Here is a 24,347-nt window from a genome sequence, read left to right on the forward strand (position 1 = left end):
CTAACAAATAAATAAATAAACCAAACAAAATGTCATGCAGCTATGACTTATGAGTACATGTGTGACCATACTGCTGTGACAGCTGTAAATATGGCGACACACCGGAAACACTTCATAATAAGAGTCCTACAAAAAATCCACAATGGCGCTACAAACAAATAAATAAATAAACACCATATCCTTCAAACAACGTCCTTGCCTTTTTGTTTTTGGCTACTAATATTTGTAACGACATATAGGTAGTTGACAAATAATCGTAAATGTGTCCTGTGGTGTGACATAACTTCAGCTTTTCTGTAGTTCCATGGTTAAAGCATGGCGCTAGCAACGCCGAGGTCTTTTGTTCGATCCCAGGGATTGCGCATACTCAGAAACAAGTGTATAGTGTAATGCAATGTAAATCGCTTTAGATAAAAAGCCTCTGCCAAATAAGTAAATGTATAGCAAAAAATGAGAAACAATGAAGTTAAATCTTTCTTAGGCTATTTTATATTATAAATATGAATGATATAAAACAATATAATACTGACAGTTTGTTTTCTTAGTTGTCACAAATGTACGGTTATTTTAAGAAACTTGTTTAGAATTAAATCTACCCTGCGTAATTAGCATCAGCCCAGGTTAAAATGTAAACTGTTTAAAATGTTTAAAAGATAGAAACAGACAGGAAAAAATATTTTATCTGTTTTGCAAGAGGGTTTTATGGAACCATTAGTCAATGATTAATGGACAAAACATACAACACATCGCATATGTTATTCAATAATTTATATATTTTTAAACAAATATTTACTTTCTCAAGAGAGAGAGAGAGAGAGAGAGAGAGAGAGAGAGAGAGAGAGAGAGAGAGAGAGAGAGAGAGAGAGAGGATATATATTTTCAAAAGAGAGAGAGAGAGAGAGAGAGAGAGAGAGAGAGAGAGAGAGAGAGAGAGAGAGAGAGAGAGAGGGTCCCTACCTGAGTCTCATTCAACTCATCACTTCACCCCACTCACTGGAGACGTTGAGAATGAAACCAAACACTGACAAACCATAGTCAACATCTCTCTGCTTTGTTGCGTATTTTCCACACAATCGCTTAGGACCTTTAGAAGAGAATATCAAGAAAGGCAAAAATTAAGGTAAGCTAAGTTGAAACTTTTTTCTCTTTTTCTAGGAAGATTTTTTTGTTTTTGGGAAACAAATATATATGTTTTTTTGAAGATACATTGCATGATCCTAAGATCAGTGTCCTGGTTTCTCTGTTCCTCAGAGCACCAGTAGATTATTTTATAAGGTTCTATAGAATAAAGGTTTCTAAAGTTCTCCTTTTACAACAAACCCTTTTATGAATCTTTATTTTAAAACATTTAAAGCTTTGTAAATGACTAAAATCAAATAGAACCAGAAATGCAGCTACATCTGCATACAACTGGACTGCATTTCTAGAAATATCAAAGAGAATTTAAAAAATCTGAGAGTACCATTAAAAAAGCAATTACAGGGTCCACTGCAGTAAATTGACCAAAGCCCAGTAAGTGAAAGTGTTGCTTCAGCGGATTGTGAAATGGTGTAATGTGAAGTGTGTTTTTCAGGTCTGGTCAGAATGCTGCAGGGAACGGCCCTGCTGGCGCTCTGCTGCCTGTTGCTGCCGACAACATCGTCTCCACTTTATCCAGCACTGAGGTCAGTTTCATGCACTTTTATTGGTTATATGTAGGCTGTTTGTTTGTTTATGTTTCATTAGTCAGTCATTCGCTATAACATTGTACAGGTAATATCACTCTGTGTGTGGTTTAACTGTATTTGTATTAATATACATTCTATAGCCTTTTTCAGACCAATGCCTTGGTTGAATTGTTTTTAATGTATTTTGTTACTAGAGAATAACGGAGCCTTATCAAAAATACAAATCATCATTTTGTATGTACTTTCTTAACCAGTGGTTCTCAAACTTTAAGGCCCCCTTTGTGTAGAGTGCATCGTTTTGCCACTGTTTGGTACAACGAATTAACAGCTCATGACTCATTTTTACACAAACATTGGTACTCGATTCTATACAGAAACATGGGTAAAGAGCAGGGCGTGAGGTCCAAACAAAGAGTGTCTCTCTCTCTGTGATGTGCTGCATATGAGCACATGCTCAGAATCAAAGGTCAGTGTAATTGACAGAGGCTGACCTCTGCTTTTGTTCAGTATAGGGTCAGAGTTCCTCAATAAAAACACACGCTGGACATCTGTTTGGTACATTCCATACTTTTCTCTCCCTTGCTACGTGTTACGAATTGCTCTGAGACTTGAAGGTTTGAGGATCTAAACACAGTTTATTGATTCAAAAAGGTAACAATCCAGGGCAGGCAGCAAACAATCACAGACGACATCACAGGCAAAGGTCAAGGCAGGCAGCAAAGGTTCACAATAACAAAGAACAATCCAAGGTCATACACGATAATCCAACAATAAGAATGCTCAGAAATGCAGGGTGTAACACTAACAAGACTTCACACTGAATGACAGAATGGACCAGGTATAAATAAAGACAGTTAACAAGACACAGGTGAATACAATCATGGCTGATGAGTCCGGGCAAAGGGTTATGGAAAATGTAGTGTGTTGACAGACTGGGTGATGAGGGGAGTGCTCTCTAGTGGACTTGAGAGGGCACTGCAGCTGGTGACTGTGACATAGCCCCCCAAAACACAAAACAGTCCAGGAGGGTGGTGGAGCAGAGGCGGGACAGGGGGCGGGACAAAGGGCCAGGCCCTTGAAGGGGAAGAGGACCTGGGTCCTGGCATGGATCGTGGAGCAGAGGCGGAGCAGTTGATGGTGGTCTAGGTGGAGCCCCTGGTGGCTTCGGCAGAATAGACTTTTGGACTTGACCAGACTCAGGAACAAACTCATTGACTGGACTTGGCTCGGGAACGGATTTGTGGACTGGAGTTGGCTCGGGAACGGGCTCTTGGACTTGAAGAGACTCGGGAGCGGCTCAGGGACGGATTTGTAGACTGTACTTGGCTCAGGTTCGTGGACCACAGCAACCTCTGGGAAGACTGAGGAAAGGAGTGTAGACCACACACACCACAGATCTGTAGCCACCACAGGAAGCACAGTGGACAGGGCACACACCTACAATCCTCACTGGTGGAAGCCTTGGGATGCCAGCTGCTCTCACTGACCTCAAAGGTGGGTCTGCCAAGCTGGAAGCCAGCCTCAAACGCCTAGGGAAAGCCTTTAAGTCATCACACGCAACACTCATGACGACTGGGAACTCTGGTTTGGTGACCATGATGACCGGAAACTCTGGATTGTCCTCTATGGTGGATGAAGACCTTGGTATGGCTTTCATAATGGCAGGAGGCTCTGGCCAGGCGGCTATCTTGCGAGCAGGCTCTGGACTGGCAGCCAGGCTGGCCACCATCAGTGTGGTGTATGCAGGTTTTCACAACTGGTCCGGTTCCTTGACCAGCGGAGCCTGACGCTTACTGCCTCTCTCCAAAAAATGTTTAGAGGGAGCCTCCTACTTGACCTCCTCTACTGTGTAGGTTGAGCCACAAAACTGTAAAACAAAGTCAATAAACTGGCCCAGAGTCCAGGTCGGGTCCTCCTCAGGTAGATTTAGACTAATGTCCAGATCAAGTCCAGACTAAAAACAGTCCTTCAACATGACATCATCACCTGGAACATATTGGCTCTGCCAAAGGAAATCCTCTACAAAAGCTTCTATGCTGCGACCCTCCTGGAAAAACCGCACACAACTTGCTAAGAGGATTCTCATGGATACCTGTTGTGACCATCACTGTGGACGGATTCGGCTGCTAGATCCATAATGTGGCAAAGTCTTCTGTTATGAATTGCTCTGAGACTTTCAGGGTTGAGCATCTAAACGCAGCTTTATTGATACAAAATGTAACAATCCAGGGCAGGCAACAAACAATCACAGACTATGTCACAGGCGAAGGTCAAGGCAGGCAGAAAAGGTTCAGAAAAACAATGAACAATCCAAGGTCATACACGATAATCCAACAATAAGAATGCTCAGAAATGCAGAGTGTAACACTAATAAGACTTCACACTGAATGACAGAATGGACCAGGTATAAATAGATTAAAAATGGACGTCCGCCTTGAAGTTTTCTTGGGATAGAGAAATGTCCTATCCACACTCACGAATCTCGGCAGAAGTAGTAGACCAAATCCGGGTATTTCTCGCCTACTGTTTCTTGCATACTGATGTTTCAGACATACTATTCATGACTCATACTCACTTTTGCCTACTATAGTATGGAAGTAGTCGATTTCGGTCGCAGCAATAGACTTTTATAAGGCAACTCACAGAGAATGTGTTAATCCCATTGCACTGCGGCACTTTCCATTGTTTTTTAATTGTTTTTAACATGCGCTTATTTACTGTTTACACTGCAATTTTCTTTTATCTTAAGCGCGTGATCAAGACTCTCACGTCCTGCGCTGTAATTTTTTAAAACCATGAGCGCAGAACGCTGTGAATAATTTTTTTAAGAGACTGACAACGTTTAGTTTCACTTAAGAACGTGTTCCAATTATCATGGCGTATATATAGTAGCCATATAGTGGCCATTTTCCAGTATTGAAGTTTGTTATTCCATACATTTAGATCTCAGTCATCGTACAGCATTAGTTTCGGTTCACCACGCAAACAATCTTTACCTTGGAGAAAGATATGCCGGTAAGTTTATTTACTATTTGTAAGCATTCGTGTGTGTTAACATAACATTGATTCTTGGAAGTTAAACTGTGATCGATATAATATGATAATGAAAGAAATTCCTATCGCATCACATGTACACCCACATGCAGATTGCAGTGCACGAGTTTATATGTATACCAAACAAATTAATGTGCAGTTTGTAATTTCATATATTGTTTATTGTATGGCAGTTTTCCAAAACAATGAGAAAGCATCACAGAAGTAAACATTCTGGAAATGATAAGCTGCTTCGTGTGTGTGTGTGTGCGTGCGTGCGTGCGTTTGCTTGTTAGCTAGCTGTCTAACTTCTTCAGAGTGACGCAGTTGCAAGGACAGCATAGTCAGAGTTAGTTTAGTGGCGAAGTGATACAAACAGTCAGTGAAGTCGTTCAACGGTCAGTTACCGTGGTGATCTGTTGGAATATCGCATGGCTCTTAACCAATCAGATTCGAGAACCAGAAAAAAACTGTTGTATAATTATTATTTCATGTTAGCTCATTTATTTACTAGTTAACATACAACTTGTTACTGTGATCTTTTTATAGTTTTTACTATTGCATTTACCGTAAAGGTTTCTCTATGCGTTTGATTTGCATTGGGCAGAAGGGGGACAGGAAGGTTCTCAAATATCCCTGGTTTCCAAATCTCAGATATGCATTTGATCATTTTTCCAAATCATCACATTTTTGTAGTAGGCCTAGTTGTTGGTTGGTGACAAGTTAACACTGGGATACAGGGCATTAAAGGAAAGATATTTATGTGTCATAATATTGTACAATTCACTCCTTAAAAAAATAAATCGTCTTCATCATTGCGGTTTCATTAATTGTTTGTAAAAGTGAAATGTTGTCGTCAATAAGGTAATTTTATTTCAATCAGTGGCGTGTGTTTACTTGCTAAATAAACTGATTTTTTTTGCCTGTGCAATGGAAATGTTAAATAGATGCTTTATTCTAGTGTCTTCCAAATGAATAAATGCTCCAACTAAAACAGCAACCTGTTATAGAAAAACATTTTAGATTAAATTTTTTGACTATGTATGTGTATTTCACCGTGTTTGTTAGGTTCGGTCAGAGAGCGGCTGCAATATTAACGACCTCCTCTATTGAGGATCCACTGCAGCTGCCTGCGGATCCCTCCTCACAGACACCAAACGCAGAGTTCAGGTCAGTCTTCCATTCCGTAATTAAACTCACCTCTACACCCTTCACGTGTTTCAGATTTTCTAATGTAGTATTTATTAAACAAATCTTCTATCTACAGTATGATGGAACAGTATGATGTTTGTTTTAGGTCTGAAAGACATGCTGATGCCATCTTTACCAACAGCTACCGGAAAGTTCTCGGTCAAATATCTGCCAGAAAATTCCTACAGACGGTTATGGGCAAAAGACTTGGGTATGTATTAGGCCTACATATACTACATAACTTTTTTGATGTTATACATGGTTAGGGTTTTTAAACCACATCTCTTGACATCAAATGTGCATTCTTTTATTCAGAACAGAAACTCAACAATATGCCAAACGCCAGTCTGGTATCTACGGAGACACCAAGCAAAATGTGAATATGGATGTCATTGAGAGGGAACAAAGTTATAGACAGCCACAAAGATTTAAAAAAACAATGTAAGTTCCCTATCGATACTTCACTCGTACTGCGTAGCAGGACGCTATGGGGAAAACTTATTTTTCTCCGATGACTGAAGCTTTACAATAACGCAGTGAATACTACACGGCCATTGGTGCTTGCAAAGTAAAACTTTGAGCCAATGGCAGCGAAGCTGCACGGACCTATGGCGATGGTGCCCGCCAAAATGGGCGGGGCTTATGGCTATATACTAAGCAGACACATCACCGTAGGGTCCTCAGATTTCTTCTCCTTCAGAGACGACTTCTACCTCGCTACCCGGACTGATAGCTTCGCCGTCGGAAAAGCATTGCAGCGGACTGGACCTCTCTGCTCAGCGAATTCGCTGGTTTTCTCAGCAGCACTGGTTCCTGTTCCCTGCCGCCATCCGGCAAGCTCTAAAACATCAAATTTCCAGAGCAAATTTCCTGAGCAAATTTCCTGCGGCGTTGTTGCAAATGCCGCGCCATCACTGTCATTCGTGTGGGATATCCCTGCACGCCGCTGATGGTCACAGCGAGTGCGTCTCATGCTTGGGAGTTTCCCACGCTCAAGACGCACTCAGAGAAACGGAATGCCCTCATTGCGAGAGCATGAGTCTCTCCTCTCTGCGCTCGCGGATAGCTTTCTTCTCAGAGAGCGAATCTGCTTCTCGATCCCTCCCGCTTCACTCTACACTGCGTTCCAAATTATTATGCAAATTGGATTTAAGTGTCGTAAACATTTAATTTTATATTGTTCAATTAAACTTATGGATGGTATTGTGTCTCAGTGCTCTTTGGATCACTGAAATCAATCTCAGACACCTGTGATAAGTAGTTTGCCAGGTGAGCCCAATTAAAGGAAAACTACTTAAGAAGGACGTTCCACATTATTAAGCAGGCCACAGGTTTCAAGCAATATGGGAAAGAAAAAGGATCTGTCTGCTGCCGAAAAGCGTCAAATAGTGCAATGTCTTGGACAAGGTATGAAAACATTAGATATTTCACGAAAACTTAAGCGAGATCATCGTACTGTGAAGAGATTTGTGGCTGATTCAGAGCACAGAAGGGTTCGTGCAGATAAAGGCAGAATGAGGAAGGTTTCTTCCAGACAAATTCATCGGATTAAGAGAGCAGCTGCAAAAATGCCATTGCAAAGCAGCAAACAGGTATTTGAAGCTGCTGGTGCCTCGGGAGTCCCGAAAACCTCAAGGTGTAGGATCCTCCAGATGCTTGCAGTTGTGCATAAACCTACTATTCGGCCACCCCTAACCAATGCTCACAAGCAGAAACGGTTGCAGTGGGCCCACACATACATGAAGACTAATTTTCAAACAGTCTTGTTTACTGATGAGTGCCGTGCAACCCTGGATGGTCCAGATGGATGGAGTAGTGGATGGTTGGTGGATGGCCACCATGTCCCAACAAGGCTGCGACGTCAGCAAGGAGGTGGCGGAGTCATGTTTTGGGCTGGAATCATGGGGAGACAGCTGGTGGGCCCCTTTAGGGTCCCTGAAGGTGTGAAAATGAACTCTGCAAGGTATGTAGAGTTTCTGACTGAGCACTTTCTTCCATGGTACAAAAAGAAGAACCATGCCTTCCGTAGCAAAATCATCTTCATGCATGACAATGCACCATCTCATGCTGCAAAGAATACCTCTGTGTCATTGGCTGCTATGGGCATAAAAGGAGAGAAACTCATGGTGTGGCCACCATCCTCCCCTGACCTCAACCCTATTGAGAACCTTTGGAGCATCCTCAAGCGAAAGATCTATGATGGTGGGAGGCAGTTAGCATCAAAACAGCAGCTCTGGGAGGCTATTCTGACATCCTGCAAAGAAATTCAATCAGAAACTATCCAAAAACTCACAAGTTCAATGGATGCAAGAATTGTGAAGGTGATATCAAAGAAGGGGTCCTATGTTAACATGTAACTTGCCCTGTTAGGATGTTTTTGATTGAAATAGCTTTTGATTTCAGTAAATATGACCTCCTAATGCTGCAAATTCAACAAATGACCATTTTCAGTTTTTTACAACCTATGAAATGTTTTCAAACTCTGTTGTGCATAATAATTTGGAACAGTGCATTTTGAGTTTTTCATTTTTTAAATAAATACTGTTGTCAGTGGGAGGTTTGTTCAATAAAATTCCAAATGTACCCTAACTGTTGATTACTTGAAAATTATACTGACTGTCATTTGCATCGACAAATTAGGAAAACCAGAGAAAGATATCATTTGCATAATAATTTGGAACGCAGTGTACAGAGACGAAGCAGCGGGGTAGAGGAACTAAGCGCTCGGGGGAAGCGCGAGCTCACGTCCCCTCGGCGTGCCTCGCCCTCTCCACAGAGAGAAAAATCGCCGGTTCGTTTTTCCCAGGCCGACCAGCGTCCGCCGGCGGCATGGTCTCGTTTGGCGGAAGCGAATTCAAGGAAGGCAACAGCATGTCGTTAGCGGCTTCAGATGGGGAGGAGCTGTCGGGCTCGGTTTTCGACCCCGCCCCCCTGCCGTCTATAGGGCACAGCGAACGCGCACCGGGTCTGGATTCCAAGCATTTTCGGGTCTTTACTAAGGCTGTGGAGGAGCTGGGCTTAGAGTGGTCCTCTCCGGAGGAACCCGCTCGCAGCCGCCTGGACGAATGGTTCCTGCCGGGGCGCCGCCAAGCCCCTCATCAGCGAACTTCACCGTTCTTCCCGGAGGTTCACGATGAACTCACCAGGTCATGGCGCGCTCCCTACTCAGCCCGTCTACGACCCTCTTCTTCCTCCGCTCTCACCTCGGTTGACGGCGCAGAGGAAAAAGGATATGAGAAGCTGCCTCCCCTGGATGAGTCGGTGGCCGCACATCTGTGTCCGCCCTCGGCCATCGGTTGGACGGCAAAAGCGGCCCATCCCTCTAAGCCGTGCAAAACCACCTCGGCTCTTGCTGGACGCGCATTCTCGTCCGCCGGCCAAGCGGCTTCAGCATTGCATTCCATGGCAGTGCTTCAAGTTTACCAGGCCAAACTCCTCCAGGGCATGGAAGTGTCCGGTACAGATATCGCGCCCTTCAAAGGACTGCGGAGCGCGACGGATCTCGCCCTACGCGCCACCAAGGCCACGGCCCAGGCGATAGGCAGATCGATGGCCAGTCTCGTGGTGCTCGAGCGCCATCTGTGGCTGACGCTCACAGAGATCAAGGAAGCAGAAAAGGTCCCCTTCCTCAATGCTCCAATATCCGCTGCCGGCCTATTCGGACCAGCAGTGGAGGGTTTTGCGGAACGCTTCACCACAGCGCAGAAATCTTCGCAGGCCATGAAGCACTTCCTGCCCAAGAGACCCGGGTCCAGACCTGCGTCGGCTCGCCCCAAGCCAGCACCGACTCAGCAGCCGGTTAAAGGCCACGCCCCCCGCTGCCCAGAAGGTAACAGGAGCTGAGACGCGTCAACGATCTCGCTCCGGGAGACGTTTCTCCCACCCTCAGCATCAGGGACCCCGGCCAAAGATCACGCTGGACCCTGCGCCTCAGGCACCATCCTGAGACCGAGGAAAGGAAGAGGAAGGGACCGTGTCTCGCTGCGGCTGGACCTCCTTCAAAGAAGGCTCTTTTGTTCGCCCAAACACCCCGTTCTGTTCCAGGTGCCGGCGAAAATGTGTTTTTGTTCCACAATGTGAATACCGGGTCTGTTCTAACGCCCGCACAACCCACCGCTGTTATAGCGGGCACTTATATAAAACACAAACATTGTCAGAAAAAGAGCAACCTTCCTCTTCCACTCTCCACAGGAGTCAAGCCCCCGAAAGGCGGCATACCTCCCCCAATGCATTCAACCCCTTGCCATACAGGCCGAGGCCTGGCGGGCCATCCCCGGGGTATCGGATTGGGTAATGGGTATAATATCTCGAGGACAGTCCAGAGAGCGAATTCACACGTTCTGCGCACGGAGTTGGGGAACTTACTGGACAAAAGAGATATAGAACTGGTTCCTCCAGATCAAACCGAGTCGGGCTTCTACAGCCGCTACTTCCTCGTACCCAAAAAGGATGGCGGTCTCCGCCCCATCCTCGATCTCAGACATCTGAACCGCGCCCTTATGAAACGGCGTTTCAGAATGATTACACTGAAACAGATCCTCTCGCAAATATACCCAGGGGACTGGTTCTTCTCCCTGGATCTGAAAGACGCATACTTCCACATCCAGATAGCCCCCCATCACAGACGATTCTTGAGATTCGCCTACGAAGGGGTTGCATATCAATACATGGTCCTTCCATTCGGACTGTCTCCAGCTCCTCGCACTTTCACGAAGTGCATGGACGCGGCTCTATCCCCTCTCAGGCAGACAGGAATCCGCATTCTCAACTACCTCAACGACTGGCTTGTTCTAGCACAGTCAGAGGAAGAGCTAAGGTCCCACAGGTCCCTCCTCCTCAGTCACCTGGAATGCCTGGGGCTCAGAATCAACCTTGCCAAAAGCGCACTGTCCCCCAGCCAACGGATTTCGTTCCTGGGGGCGGTTTTCGATTCGACTGACGGCAAGAATCGCGCCAGACCGTGCCCTAGCCATTCAGCAGCTCGCGGCCTCTTTTACGCCCGGAGCGTCATGCCCCCTCAAGGCGTTTCAGAAGATGCTGGGTCTCATGGCCTCTGCGTCTCAAGTACTGCGTCCGCTGCAGTACTGGCTGAAACCGAGAGTTCCGCCTCACGCTTGGCGTCTCGGACGCCTACGCATCTGGGTGGATCAGGTCTGTGTAACAGCTCTAGCCCCATGGAGGGATCCTCTTTGGTTGGAGCAGGGTGTGCCCCTGGGCACCACATGCAGATGAAAGGTGGTCACAACAGACGCCTCCAAAACGGGTTGGGGGGCTCTGTGCGATGGCACACCGGCCTTCGGCCACTGGTCGATTCAGGAAAAGGGCCTGCACATCAACTGCCTAGAAATGCAGGCAGTATGGCTGGCCCTTCGCCACTTCCTGCCGGTCTTACGGGACCGCCACGTCTTAGTCCGATCAGACAGCATGACAGTGGTGTCCTACATAAATCACCAGGGAGGCCTCTCCTCAAGACGCCTTTTCTCCCTGGTACTTTGCCTCTTGGAATGGACTCAGTGCAATCTGCGCTCACTAAGGGCAACTCATGTGCCAGGCAGACTGAACCAGGGAGCAGATATGCTATCTCGGAGCAACGTCCCTTCAGAGGAATGGACGCTCCACCCCAAGTCGGTTCAGAAAATTTGGGAAGTCTTCGGCAAGGCAGAAATCGACCTTTTTGCCTCAAAAGACAACACTCATTGCCCAACCTATTTTTCGAAGGACAGGGATGCCTTGGCCCACAACTGGCCCAATCGGCTCCTCTATGCCTTCCCCCCCTGATCGCTCTCATACCACAGACGATCAGGAGGATCAGAGAACAGGTGCACAAGGTGCTGTTCGTAGCCCCACTCTGGAAAAACCAGCCCTTGGTTGCGCAACTGTCTCAGCTGCTCGTAGCAGCCCCGTGGCCTATTCTCCTGAGTCGGGACCTCCTCTCTCAGGCAGGCAACACGATTTGGCACCCCCAGCCAGAGCTGTGGGCTCTGCACCTTTGGCCTCTCGACGGGAGCCTACGGTCCTCCCCGAGAGTGTCATGAACACAATATCACAGGCTAGAGCTCCGTCTACTAGACGACTCTATACCCTCAAGTGGTCTGTCTTCTCCACCTGGTGTACAACCCCCGGCGCAGACCCAGAATCCTGTGACATATCACTAATTCTGTCCTTCCTGCAAGAGCTGTTGGATAAGGGCCGCTCCCCTTCCACGCTCAAGGTCTATGTGGCAGCAATTGCAGCTTCTCATGCCCCCATAGCGGGCCAAGGAGTGGGAAAGAATGACTTGGTCATTTGCTTCTTGAAGGGTTCCAGGCGGCTACGCCCTCCTTGCCCCCTCACCGTTCCCACATGGGATCTGCCCACAGTGTTGAGAGCTCTGAAGGGCCCTTCCTTCGAGCCTCTGCAGTCTGCGGACCTCCGTCCCTTAACGCTTAAAACCGCTCTGCTGCTAGCATTAGCATCGGTAAAACGTGTGGGCGATCTACAGGCGCTCTCTGTGAGCCCCTCCTGTCTTGAGTTTGGGCCTGACAACTCTAAGGTAGTCCTCAAACCTAGACATGGTTACGTACCTAAGGTGCTCTCTACTCCATTTAGAGCACAGGTAGTGACACTTTCTGCGCTCCCCTCCTCCGAGCAGGACCCGGAGCTGAATCTGCTCTGTCCAGTCAGAGCGCTTAAGATCTACATTGAGCATTCCGCCCCATTCAGGCGGTCGGAACAGCTTTTTGTCTGCTTTGGCAACTGCACCAGAGGGTCTCCGGTCACGAAGCATAGACTATCTAAATGGATAGTTGAGGCTATCGCGCTGGCATACTCTTCCTTGGGCCTTCTATGCCCCACGGGAGTTAGAGCCCATTCTACTAGAGGTGTCGCCTCTTCCTGGGCATGGTCTAGCGGAGTCTCCATAGCGGATATTTGTGGGGCGGCCTGCTGGGCTTCGCCTTCCACATTTACCAGATTCTACAGTCTGGACGTTCCGGCCTTACAGGCCCGGGTCCTTTCTGCTTAAGACTACTGCTGGGCTGTGGTTGCCCTCAACCACACCAGCACCTAGCACACTACTGGGACGATTAACCGGATTAGGCCACCTATTAGCTTGGCTTTTCCGCCTTCCGCAGGATTCTCTGCCTCATACCTATCCTCGAGCCACGGCTTCGGGATTATATGATGTTTTCGTTCCACTTGTAGCACGGCGGGATTATACTGGTTCCCCATAGCGTGAGTGAAGTATCGATAGGGAACGTACTCGGTTACTAACGTAACCACGGTTCCCTGAGATACGGGAACGAGTACTGAGTTCCTGGCCGTGCTTACAAGCTGCATATGGTCGTCGCTTCAGTCGAAGTAACCTGAGGACCCTACGGTGATGTGATGTGTCTGCTTATATAGCCATAAGCCCCGCCCATTTTGGCGGGCACCATCGCCATAGGTCCGTGCAGCTTCGCTGCCATTGGCTCAAAGTTTTACTTTGCAAGCACCAATGGCCGTGCAGTAATCACTGCGTTATTGTAAAGCTTCAGTCATCTGAGAAAAAGGAGTTTTCCCCATAGCGTCCTGCTACGCAGTACTCGTTCCCGTATCTCAGGGAACCGAGGTTACGTTAGTAACAGAGTACATTCTGTCATGTTGTACCTAATAAACGCTTTGAATATTAGTTGTCCTTCAGAGTGGATTCTTAATACTCAATTCACCCTTTCTGCAGTTTCCCGTGCACTGACCCCAGACAGCAAGTGCTTTATAAGTCTACCACAGGAAAAACAACCTCTCAAAATCTACACCCTTTTAAAAATACATATAAGTATCAATTATTATCTACATCTACACTTCAGAAATTTCAGAAGGTGGTTAAGTGTACAACTGACCCCTTTGAGATGATTTAAAATGTTATTTACCAGTCTTACCTTAGCAAAGTTAAGTTTTTGTATGACCAACATCTGAATTCACTGTATTTTGCTACTGTACATCATATAGTTGAAGTTGTTACTTTTATCAACATAAGCCACCTGTGACTGACTAACTTTCAAAAATGCACTTCTGTACATCATTTCCATTGTTAAATTGTATTATATAAACTACAGTATCAGTCAAAACTTCTTAAAAAGGCTAAAGGCTCAAAGTCACATTGTTCAACCATTAACCATGCACAAGCCGTGTTTCCTTGTTTTATTTCTTTCATTAAAAAACATTGAATTAGCCATCTGTGTTGTGATGACTGGGAGAATGATTCCAAATCCTGTTCATGTGATGACAAATAGACATCCTTGTCTGGACATCGTGATAAAAAAGGTGAAAAAAAACTCCAACAGGAACATGCTTATTCATTACAAAAAAAATGAGGGGACAGGAATTTGCATTAAAAATACCCCCACCCCAAAACAGTGGATGAACACCACAGACCATCAAACACAAGTTACTGTACAAGCAACATTCATTATATCCCCCAATGTAGCAAATTTCTTACAGTGCATTCAGTTTTCTAATAAACAGATTGGAAAAATAAAACAGCATGTTCCTAAATAAATCAGTTGACGTCAAGCTGTGTTTTTGAAACTCATTCAGAAGAGTCTTGTTTCACGTTTTAACCTCCACCAATACTTCCCCAATTTCTTAAAGACACGAATATGAAGCATCCATGGTCTTCTTCAGATGATTCCTCCATCATTATTTTCCTTCGAGTCTGAAAGAGAGATTATTGAAAGCCTTTAATAACACGGTAGAAATGACAACACCACCAGTGCTTGCAAGGCAGCAAAGAAAGTGGTGAAGTTAGGTTATAAGATTAGATAGGTAAGGTTAAACCCTAACCAGAACCTTTGAGAAATATCAACACTGCCTTGCAAACACCATAGAATATCATGTGTATGAGAAAACTGATTCAAACTGGAACAACAAATGAGAAATGTACATTCAAAACAAGTGAGGGGGGAATTCAACCGTTTGTTTGTTTGTTTGTTTGTAAGCACAGCTTTACAATCCGATTCAAATGAATTATGCAAATCAGGTAAACATGGCCAAAAAATGATAGTCCTGAACACAATGGGACAATTCAATTCCATTCCATTGATACAGCCGCCCATCACAATCTGGCAAACTTTGCTGAAATGTTATAACCTGTTTTCAATGCTGAAAGCACGCTTAATTTCTGTGTGTTTGAATATATGCCCAGATATTAATATTGAAGTATTAAATCATTCAGTTATAACTGCAGGTTGAATGTTACAAGTCAAAACTTTAGACATACTTTGTACATTAAATTTGCTTATCAGTTTTAATTAAACCACTTTTATCTGAAGGCCTGTTTTCATTTGTGCAAAAAAGGTTATGGCAAAGATAATGTTATTTCAAAGCTTTGATGACTTTACTATTGTAAAAACAATAAGATAAGTGTGTCAAAAAGTTGTGTACGAGAAGTATTTCTATGAAATACGTGGCAACATTTCAGTGAATTCACCCCTTGGTGTTTTCCAAGTTGTTGCTCATGCACAACTGCAATCAAGTAATTCAGCAACCGAGGAAACTCCATAGTAACAAAAAGCACTTGGGGGCAAAGAAAAGTTGAAATCTCAGATTAGGCAATTCATCAGGTGGGTTATGAACTGCAGGTTAACAGTCCATCACTGCACAGACAAATGAAGTGAAACACAAACGTAAGTGATCACAACACTCAATCACAATCGATCGATAAACAGCACGACGTGAGAAAAATGACTCCACAGTTATGAATTGCCACAATACATCAAAGATGACAAGCTTCACGCCGTAAACACACCAACACGGCCATGCTGCATAGGTTGCCATGGAAATGTTGATGCCATATTATGGGATGCATACGTGCCAGCAGCAAGCCTTACTTTAGCCTGGAAGACCAGCCTTTCTTTTTAAAAACATACTGGCATTTACCGCAGACTTCTATACTTTGCCAACCTACTACTTTGTTCGGCAGCAATCCTGGAAAGGTAAAGAAGGAGAAAGGATGGAAAAATCACGCAAAAGAGTTAAAGAAACAGGCACTGAGGCTCATGCCGTTCACACATACAGAGATGTGTTTGCTGAAGGTATTGTCTGTTCATACACTTTTGGTGAGATTCACTCGCTATAGATTAATTATGAAAATTATGAATGGGACGTTTGTTTAAACCAATGACAACTTCATGCTATTTTAAACTGAAATCTGTTTTCGTACATTTAGGATTTACGGTAAAAAATAAAGTGTAAAAATAACGTTTTGTGTCTGCAAATCGCTGTATGCGTGTACATCCCACAGTGAAGAGAAACTGAAGAATCTCTAGACAAGCAGATATCAGCATCTTCGGGTGCGTTCATATTTGAAGTTCGGTTCTTTTTTTGGTCCGGAGCAAAAAATGTTGAAAAAATTTAGTCTTGGTTCACTTAGCGTTTAGAATGGCATTTTAAGGGCGAACCTAAAGATACCGAACCTAACATCTTAAGTATAAAGTCGCAACGTGATTGGACAGCTTTTATGATTACGGAACTTACCGGACATGTGCTGGGTATGCTCAGGGTATGCCTGAGCATATGATGATATTTTTAGCAAGCTGGTAACTCGCAGACCTCATGAAGTGTTTAAAGCAGTCAAAACGGCGCCAGGAATTCCTCCGTTACACACGCAAGCACAGATCTAATAAACACTCCTTTTATATTACCAAATCACTTGATTTTTGGTCGTATCTTATCACTTCCTGTTTTTGGTTTGGTTCGATGCCTTTGGTCCGTGTAGCGTTCAAATTTCAATCGAACCGTGCCAGAGTTCGTTAGAAAGAGGACCAAGACCCATCTTTTCAGCAGCCTTGGTCCGCTTGTTTGGTGCGCACCAGGGTTCGGGTGGCAGCGTTCACAATTAAGGGCTCAGCATACTACATTCGAAATCGAAAAACGACCATCTGTGACCTGATTTCGAACAAAATCTGGTCCAAACGACAATTCGTTTCACTAGTTCGCTGCAGCAAACCAAACAGAACTTTCCGGGAAAGTTTGTGTTGGCCGGTAAACACCCTCGAGCCACCATTGGTCCATGGCCATTATGTAATAGGTGGGTGTGTTGTTTGTGGCCACGTGCGCAGAGGCTATTTGCATACGTCATGTAAACCCCGCCTTCACGAAACAAAGTGTGTTGGATTGTTTGAAAACACTACCGTCTCTCAAAGTTTTCTTCGTTTTACCCCAAAAAGCAGAACGAAAGCGCAATTCGCCTGGACTATGCTGAGCCCTTTACACAAATAAACCGCACTAACAGAACAATTGCTCCAGAGTTTGTTTAAATCGAACCAAACGGCATATGTGAACACACCCTTTGTGACGCCTGTTTCAAAGAAGACCGTTTGAAAGACAATCGAGGTCTTGAGGAATACGGTGTTTCTATGAAAAAACCCACACTGGTTAAAGCTCAACAATGTCTACACGCTTCTCTCAGTGGTCTTTCTGAGGGCACAACAGAATAATTGAGCGAGTAATTGTCAATGAGAGGCTGTTATTTAACAGTGCACACTCGTGAAAATACACTCCTGTGAGATTAATCTAGTCCCCAAGGACAGAAAATGAGAAGATCAAGCCACTTCTGAGTGAACCGAGTGCGTTGGCACACATCAGAGATGATGACACATGCATAAATTGAGCAGACAGAGAGAGAAAAATCAAAGCCTTCTTTTGTGAAGCAGCCACACAGTCGGTTCTATAATGAGTACAAAAGCTACGATATCGGTTTAAAGGGACATCTCGTTTTTTCTTAGAAGTTTGGTGAAGTACCTTTTCACAGCTTTTTGTGCCAGCATACGGTTCCCAGCCAGGAATGTGAGGCTGCCAATGATAGCCAGATACTTCAGAGTCTGGAACATGTTTAGGTGAGTCCAGTACACATACATCAGACCCAAGATAGCTGGAAGCAAAGCCAATAAAAATGATTAAAAGAGAACAAAGATCCTATTAAAGAGTACATAACATGAGATCATGAAAATGACATTTCATGCAGTGTGTAATGTTGCCGTGTTTGAAAGCAAGCAGTCTGCCTAGTTGTAAATCCGAAGGTGAATGAATAAAAAAGTTATTATCTTGGAAAAAAGGGAGTCGACTCTGAATCACGCAAACGAGTCGTCCCTTGTCCGAGTCGCGAACCGTCACGGATTTACGTCACTACATATAGTCCCCGCCTACGTTTTGCTAGGACTGCCCACGAAAGCGTCACTCTTCTCTCCCAAACACTGTAGCTCGTGAGCCTCATTCGCGGTAGACCAATCACAGCAGACTAGACCATCTGACCAATCACATCAGACTAGGCTAGCGGAAAGGAGGGGATTAGACCGATGAACCGCAGAACGCATCATTTGAGAGTCAGTCAAGAAGTAAGGTAAGAATAACTCCCTATTACTAAATAATAGTGTTTTTTCACCTTCTATGTACATAAACTTGTTGTTGGACACTTCATAAATCCCTAGTTATGTACCCTTTAAAAGTGCCAACAATACACCCTGAAACAATTTCATTCATTCTGAGATCTAAACACAGTGTACAAAATACACTTCACATAACCATTCTGCTTAAATAACCTAAATTAACATTATCCAAACAAACAGCTCGAACATGTTTCAGTGATAGACCAGTCAGAATGAGAATCGCGTGAACTCACCTGCATGGCCTATATGGAAGAGAATTGTGCTGGGCGACAGGGTAAAGTTTGAGATATTGGCTCCCAGTTTAAACCACTGAACAGCACATAAAAGAGAAACATAAAAGAGAGTGAGACAATGACAAACATCGTCATCATCATCACAGTGATCGACTACATCTATTAACCGTGTCATTTAGGGGTCATCTCACCAGTATGAGCAGGAGAAGGAATGGAGAGAGAACCAGGGCGGTGAATGCGTTGGACACGACGGTGGGTGGTTTCTTCTCTGGCTCCCGGAACAGATGCTGTGGAAACACACCACTATCAATAACAGCAACAGAAACGAGGTGACAGGCACGGCTGGACTACATAAATACTCAAGTCATACTGAATATTGCTCAGATTTTGCCTAGTTTCTCTATTGTTGTAAAGATGCAAGAGAGCTGCTTGGTTTTTTGTATTGCGAGTATTCAATAGAAAGCCCAGTCATTAAAGCTGTCACTGGAGCTCTTACCTGGATTTCTGGTTTGGGTGTATATACATTTTTGGTCTGAATTGTTGAAGGTGCCTCTTCCTCCAGAAACTTGAGCACCACATCAGCCTTAAAGAAAAAAAATGTACATTTTAAATGCAATGATTCTGCGCTCATCCTGAAGCACGTTAGAGATTACTATGAAACCCGAGGAAATACAGCTCTCATACTGAAAGATTCTAGTGGTCTCCTATAAAAAGAACTGCCTTACCACATGCCATAAGATGGGGTTCTCCAACGTAGCATCTCCCACCATCAGGTAGAGAGCGTAGGTGCCTGAGATGGAGTCAAACTCGGTCTTAGTCACGGCCGTGTCCAGCTCAAACTTGTACACGTTTTTGCTGTCGGGCTCGGCCACAAACACCACCTCCTGACCTGTCTTCTGGTTGTGTAACCTCACAAAAGTCTGAAAGCAACGACTAGGGTAAGTTTAGACTAAAGACAGAATACTAAAGATATTCATTTCACATGCTTGTTAATACAAGTTTAAACCAGTTGTTATAAACACCTGGTGAGGGGTGAGTTCCACTCCTGTGGTCTCATCGATTAACTGGAACGTCATGGCAAAGTTCTGATGGCTGTCGGCCATAAAGGATGCCTTGGCTTTACTTGGATATTCCACTCTGAAACACAGTTTGGCACAATTTTACACTGACAAGGCAATGAATGTTACCTGAGATAAAAGCTCATCTTACCTGCTGGTTTTGGGGCCGATGCTCTGGTCCTTATCTACCACAGACAAGTCCATGTTGTTGATGGCAACCCTGGTAGAGACTTTCACTTTGAGCTGAGAATGAAAGATTCAATACAAGACTTTCATAATTGACACACAATTATCCAAATGCATTACATCTTGTCCATTTGCAAGGACAAATATGCGGTGAAGAAAAATACAGCAATTACAGAAATTGCACAGCGTTTTCAATCTTTTGTTTTGGAGGAAGTGACCTATGACCTCGCCAAAATTATCTAGGGTTGATGTGACGTGCACTTGACCTCGTAATTATACACAGAACAGTCAAATAATTATTCTTTACTCAGCTACAATGCAAACGCTCGCTGGACCAATCGAACTTGCCAACACTGAATGAATGAGGAAATGAGTCACAGTATATTTCGACAATTAAGAGGTCAACTCTTTGCCATCGTACATGAATTCTGAGCAGTCATGACAAAACGCTAAACATAAGCTAAACTACTACAACGTTTGTATAAACATCTCAGAAAGAAAATATTTAGTTTACCTCAACGTGGTTGGCGACAAATCGGCTGTCGCCAGTGACGGCAACAGAAAACTGATAATAGCCACTTGCTGGCTTGCTGCCCATGAAATTCAGCTCAAACACTCCACTGTGGAACAGAAGAAAGATTTAAAGACACAGGATATACTTCCAAATCGTTTCACTTGCTGCTAAAGATCAACATTCAAGTCTATATGGTTGTAAACATTAAAAAAAGGTCATCAATTGAATATAATCTCTCACAGAGACGGTTCACGTGGGCTCCAATGTGTGCACTCTAATTGGTAGATGTTACTATTGTTACTGCTTATTCGCGTTTTGCACCAATTCTTTATTATTTGTTGGTTTTGTCACTCCAAATCTCAAAATGCCCCAAGATGCTTTTTCTCTCGAGGAATAGCCATCACTTGTAAGCCGCACATCAGCTGCACTCATTTCTGTACGTACTCTTTAAGGCTGAAGGGTGCCTGGCTCAGGATGGCAGATTTTGAGGACACAGCAGTGGCAGACTCCACCAGAACAGTGGCTGAAGTGAGCGGCTGACACAGAACATCCGTCACATGAAGCTGTAAGAAACACACAAATACAGATCATCATAGAAGAGCTCGCACCAAACAATGACTGCTATGAGACAAATAAGCCAAAATACTGTATTAATAGTACTAGATATAGTGTAGATATAAATCTACAATAAATAAATCAATTACAAGTTACTAGTGGTGGCCAGTATTTTTATATATTAGTTTTTTCCCTTTATGGCAATTTTATGGTGCATATTAAATTTCCTTTTTTTCTTCTTTTTTGAGGACCTCTTCAAAATATTTTCAGTTTTTCCGAATTTACTATTTATAGGCATGCGTTTAGGTAAAATAATCATTTTTGTTTCATTTGACCCTACTAACAATATTTCTCCCAAATTTCAAATAAAAATATTGTTTCTATTTGCATTTATTTGAAGAAATAGAAAACCGGAGAAACAGGTCAAAATAACCGATACGATTTTTCAGAACTCAAATACTGCAAAGAAAACCACCAGTACATATTCCCTTTTCAGCAATACAACATGTATTCAGGAAAAGTTCAAACATTATTTTTATGTGATAACCTGGATTTTTATAACAGTTTTCATGTGTCTTGTCATGCTGTCAGTCTTTCACATCGCTGCTTGATTACTTTGTCACTCCTGAGGTTTGATTTAGTTGAAATTCAATAGACAGTGGACCGGAATGACCACAATACATCTAGAAATGCTTACATGAAAAGTTGGAATGGTCTCTTCATTTTTTCTGCGGCTGAATATTATTACTGTAATGCGTCTGGATAATTGCAAAGATCCTAGTTGTGTCGTTTTTACTCATTTAAAGTAAAACCAAAGACTGCAATACTGTTTTATTAAAGAGAGTAAGCTAATGGATCAAATTTATTACAACTAAAAAAATATTTTAAATGTTAGGAGGATTTTTCTGTTTTCAGTTTATGTACCAAGATTATAAAATCAGCCGAACAATTATACAAACGCATCAATGCACAAAACCTCAATGTTCCCTGGTAATCCATCTTTCTAATCTTTAAACAAGCACTTCCTCGTGTTTTATTCTGTTGCAAAATGTTCCTGATGTACCTGAAGGAGGGGCTGACTGTGGGAAACTGCAGCAGGGCCCCGAGCGCTGACAATAACAGGCACTTGGAAACGATTGTTGGAAAGCGCCGCAGCCGCACTGGCCACGCTGAACGCCTCCGACAGAGAGTCCCATGACTTTTTACTGAAGATGGAGTTCACCAGCTGGATTACCTGATCCTGAGATGGATAAAGAAAAAGCAGCTATTTCTCTAGCGATACATACTGTATACTCAAGTGAACAGTCGGTCGTGCTGCGTCACGGCGAGACCTCAGCTCACCTCTTTCAGTGGAGGCTCCATGTCCACATGATCAGACAGAGCATAAGCAGAGGACACAAACAGCGCTGTGGCCTCCACACCCTCCTCAAACTGAAGATACACTCCACCCAGATCATCCAAACGCGCAGCTAGATCCTACAATACAAGAGGAAGTACATAAATGTACTAGCTCAACATCAAGATTTTATTCAAGAGCGTCTTTGCTGAGGTGACGTGCTAAACCATCTCACCTCAATCTCCTCCAGGATATCCCCAAGTTCAGCTTGCTGAGAGAGACGAGACGCGGTCTGCAGAGCCAGAATGATTCTGTCAGGAGAGGAAAAAAGATCGGACTCTAGAACCGACAAAACAAAGCGTGTGAAACAACAACGTCGTGAAAGGTACTTACGCCAAGACGTTGTCCTCTTTGGAGATGCGAGCTTTCAGGGCACTGACCACTTCCTGTGAGGCCAGAGGCAGTCCAAGAGAGCTGAGAGCGCTCACAGACTGATGGATCTGAGACGCTGTGGAGTCTTCGCTCACGGCAGCCAACAGCAAATCACGCGTCTCGTTCAACACCGGGATCTAGCGCGTTATAACACAGCAAAAACTGTTTTCGCAGAAGCTCTACGGCATGAACGCTGTATCCACAACAAGTAAAAACAACGTATGAGGACGTGTTACCTCGCATCCAGACAGAACTTGACTGGCTTCCGCTGCATAAAACAGAGACTCAACGCTGGAGGCGTCCAGATTGGACTTGATAAACTTGCATGTCTCCTAAAGAACAAATACATGATTCCACCAAAAAAATAAAGAATAATAATAATAATCTGTTCTTGTGGGTACAGCACCGCGTCAGAAGCGCAAAGCGGGTTCATGAATTTGATTCTCAAGGAACACTCTTACTGTTAAAACCTATACTTTAAAGGGATAGTTCACCCAAAAATGAAAATTCTGTCATCATTTACTCACCCTGAGATTGTTCCAAACATGCACAAATGTCTTTGTTCGGCTAAAGAAAGTTATTTGTAAAAACGTCAGTAACCGAGCAGATCTTGTCCACCATTGACTCCCATAGTATTTATTTTCCCTACTATGGCAGTAAATTGGGGACGAGATCTGCTCGGTTACTGACATTCTTCCAAATATCTTCCTTTGTGTTTAGCCGAACAAGGAAATGTATACAGGTTTCGAAGGGTGAGTAAATGATGACAGAATCGCTTTAATTGGTATATGCACAGTGAGTCACATAAAAGTATCAACCAAATGCATAAAAAGTAAACAATATAAATATGCCATTTATTCTTACATCTGCATCAGCAACAAAGATTCCTAACTTGCTCAGTCCAACAACAGAGTAATAAACAGATTCGAGGTCAGTGAAGGGCTGGCTCAGCGCAGCCTGCAGTCTGGCCACATCACTGGCGGTCAGGTGATGGGTCGGGGTAAGAGTCTGGGTCCCAAGAACCAGAGACAGGATCAAGAGGCCGAAGTAACCTTAGAAAGAGACAAACAAACCAAACTTAAAGATGGATAGGATGGAATATGTATGTGCGTATGCATGCATGTAAAGTATGGCATCGTCTTGTAAAGTACTGTAATGTTACTTTTATATAATCCAACAAAACAGACAAGAGGGGGAAACACATCAACGATTCCTAACTCGCTCAGTCCAACGACAGTACGCAGATATAGATATAATAACCCAACAGCATTGACATGTGAAGCTCTTTATAAATGAATGAATGACACACCGGCTAACATAGTTATAACGTTACACTGACCAGACCACGAATGAGAATTTCACCTTACAACTATGCCACTAAAGCTCCGTATTGTGCACATAAAGAGTGTTTAAAACATATGCGATCGTGTTAAATGGACATAAAGATCAAAAAGAGATGAAAGCACTTCTGGTTTGTAACGCTGAAAGCTACCTGCAACACCACTGTTCACGGTTAATATGCGTTCAACTAAGTATACATAAAACAAATAAGCAAGGTATGATTAATGTAATTTTACGGAGTCAATACATATATTCAACTATAAAATGTGCAAAAATACAACTTACTGAGCTGAGCCATGTCGCCTAATGCAGCGTCACCAAAAGACCAGAGAACTTCCGGGACACGTGGATGAAACCTATTTCAGCGCTGTGAGGTGAACGTTTCCTTCACGCGAGTTTA

At 43.9% G+C, this 24,347-nt stretch overlaps 2 protein-coding genes across 3 annotated transcripts; one reads left to right on the top strand and one right to left on the bottom strand.

Annotated features, from left to right (window-relative positions):
• The first annotated feature begins 1,009 nt into the window (after positions 1-1,009).
• On the top strand, positions 1,010-13,906 carry ghrh (growth hormone releasing hormone). Its single transcript, XM_057362261.1, has 6 exons — positions 1,010-1,120; positions 1,574-1,664; positions 5,769-5,870; positions 5,998-6,102; positions 6,207-6,332; positions 13,588-13,906. The coding sequence occupies exons 2-6, from the start codon at positions 1,585-1,587 to the stop codon at positions 13,763-13,765; spliced, it is 591 nt and encodes a 196-aa protein (XP_057218244.1). The 5' UTR covers positions 1,010-1,120; positions 1,574-1,584; the 3' UTR covers positions 13,766-13,906.
• A 127-nt stretch (positions 13,907-14,033) lies between these two features.
• rpn2 (ribophorin II) lies at positions 14,034-24,338 on the bottom strand. 2 transcript variants are annotated; one of them, XM_057362259.1, is made up of 18 exons: positions 24,233-24,338; positions 23,471-23,658; positions 22,843-22,938; positions 22,568-22,743; positions 22,410-22,485; positions 22,180-22,314; positions 21,902-22,078; positions 20,728-20,846; positions 20,284-20,389; positions 19,735-19,826; positions 19,548-19,662; positions 19,251-19,445; positions 19,022-19,108; positions 18,717-18,812; positions 18,526-18,601; positions 17,649-17,778; positions 15,737-15,833; positions 14,034-14,562 (listed from the first exon to the last, which is right to left on the bottom strand). In XM_057362259.1, the coding sequence occupies exons 1-17, from the start codon at positions 24,243-24,245 to the stop codon at positions 15,782-15,784; spliced, it is 1,929 nt and encodes a 642-aa protein (XP_057218242.1). In that variant the 5' UTR covers positions 24,246-24,338; the 3' UTR covers positions 14,034-14,562; positions 15,737-15,781. The 2 variants fall into 2 exon arrangements, with proteins under 2 accessions (XP_057218242.1, XP_057218243.1); XM_057362260.1 differs by lacking the exon at positions 15,737-15,833.
• Between the last annotated feature and the right edge of the window lie 9 nt (positions 24,339-24,347).

The sequence above is a fragment of the Triplophysa rosa genome, linkage group LG20 (genome assembly GCF_024868665.1).
Source record: "Triplophysa rosa linkage group LG20, Trosa_1v2, whole genome shotgun sequence".
In the NCBI taxonomy this organism is placed as follows: Eukaryota; Metazoa; Chordata; class Actinopteri; order Cypriniformes; family Nemacheilidae; genus Triplophysa; species Triplophysa rosa.

Coding starts and splice junctions, on each gene's coding strand:
- ghrh (XM_057362261.1), top strand. CDS start 1,585: ATGCTGCAGGGAACGGCCCTGCTGGCGCTCTGCTGCCTGTTGCTGCCG. Junction 5,871..5,997: donor ACACCAAACGCAGAGTTCAG/GTCAGTCTTCCA, acceptor TGTTTGTTTTAG/GTCTGAAAGACATGCTGATG. Junction 6,333..13,587: donor CAAAGATTTAAAAAAACAAT/GTAAGTTCCCTA, acceptor CCCTTTCTGCAG/TTTCCCGTGCACTGACCCCA.
- rpn2 (XM_057362259.1), bottom strand. Junction 19,109..19,250: donor ACCCCATCTTATGGCATGTG/GTAAGGCAGTTC, acceptor TTTTTCTTTAAG/GCTGATGTGGTGCTCAAGTT. Junction 18,813..19,021: donor CACCCAAACCAGAAATCCAG/GTAAGAGCTCCA, acceptor GTGTTTCCACAG/CATCTGTTCCGGGAGCCAGA.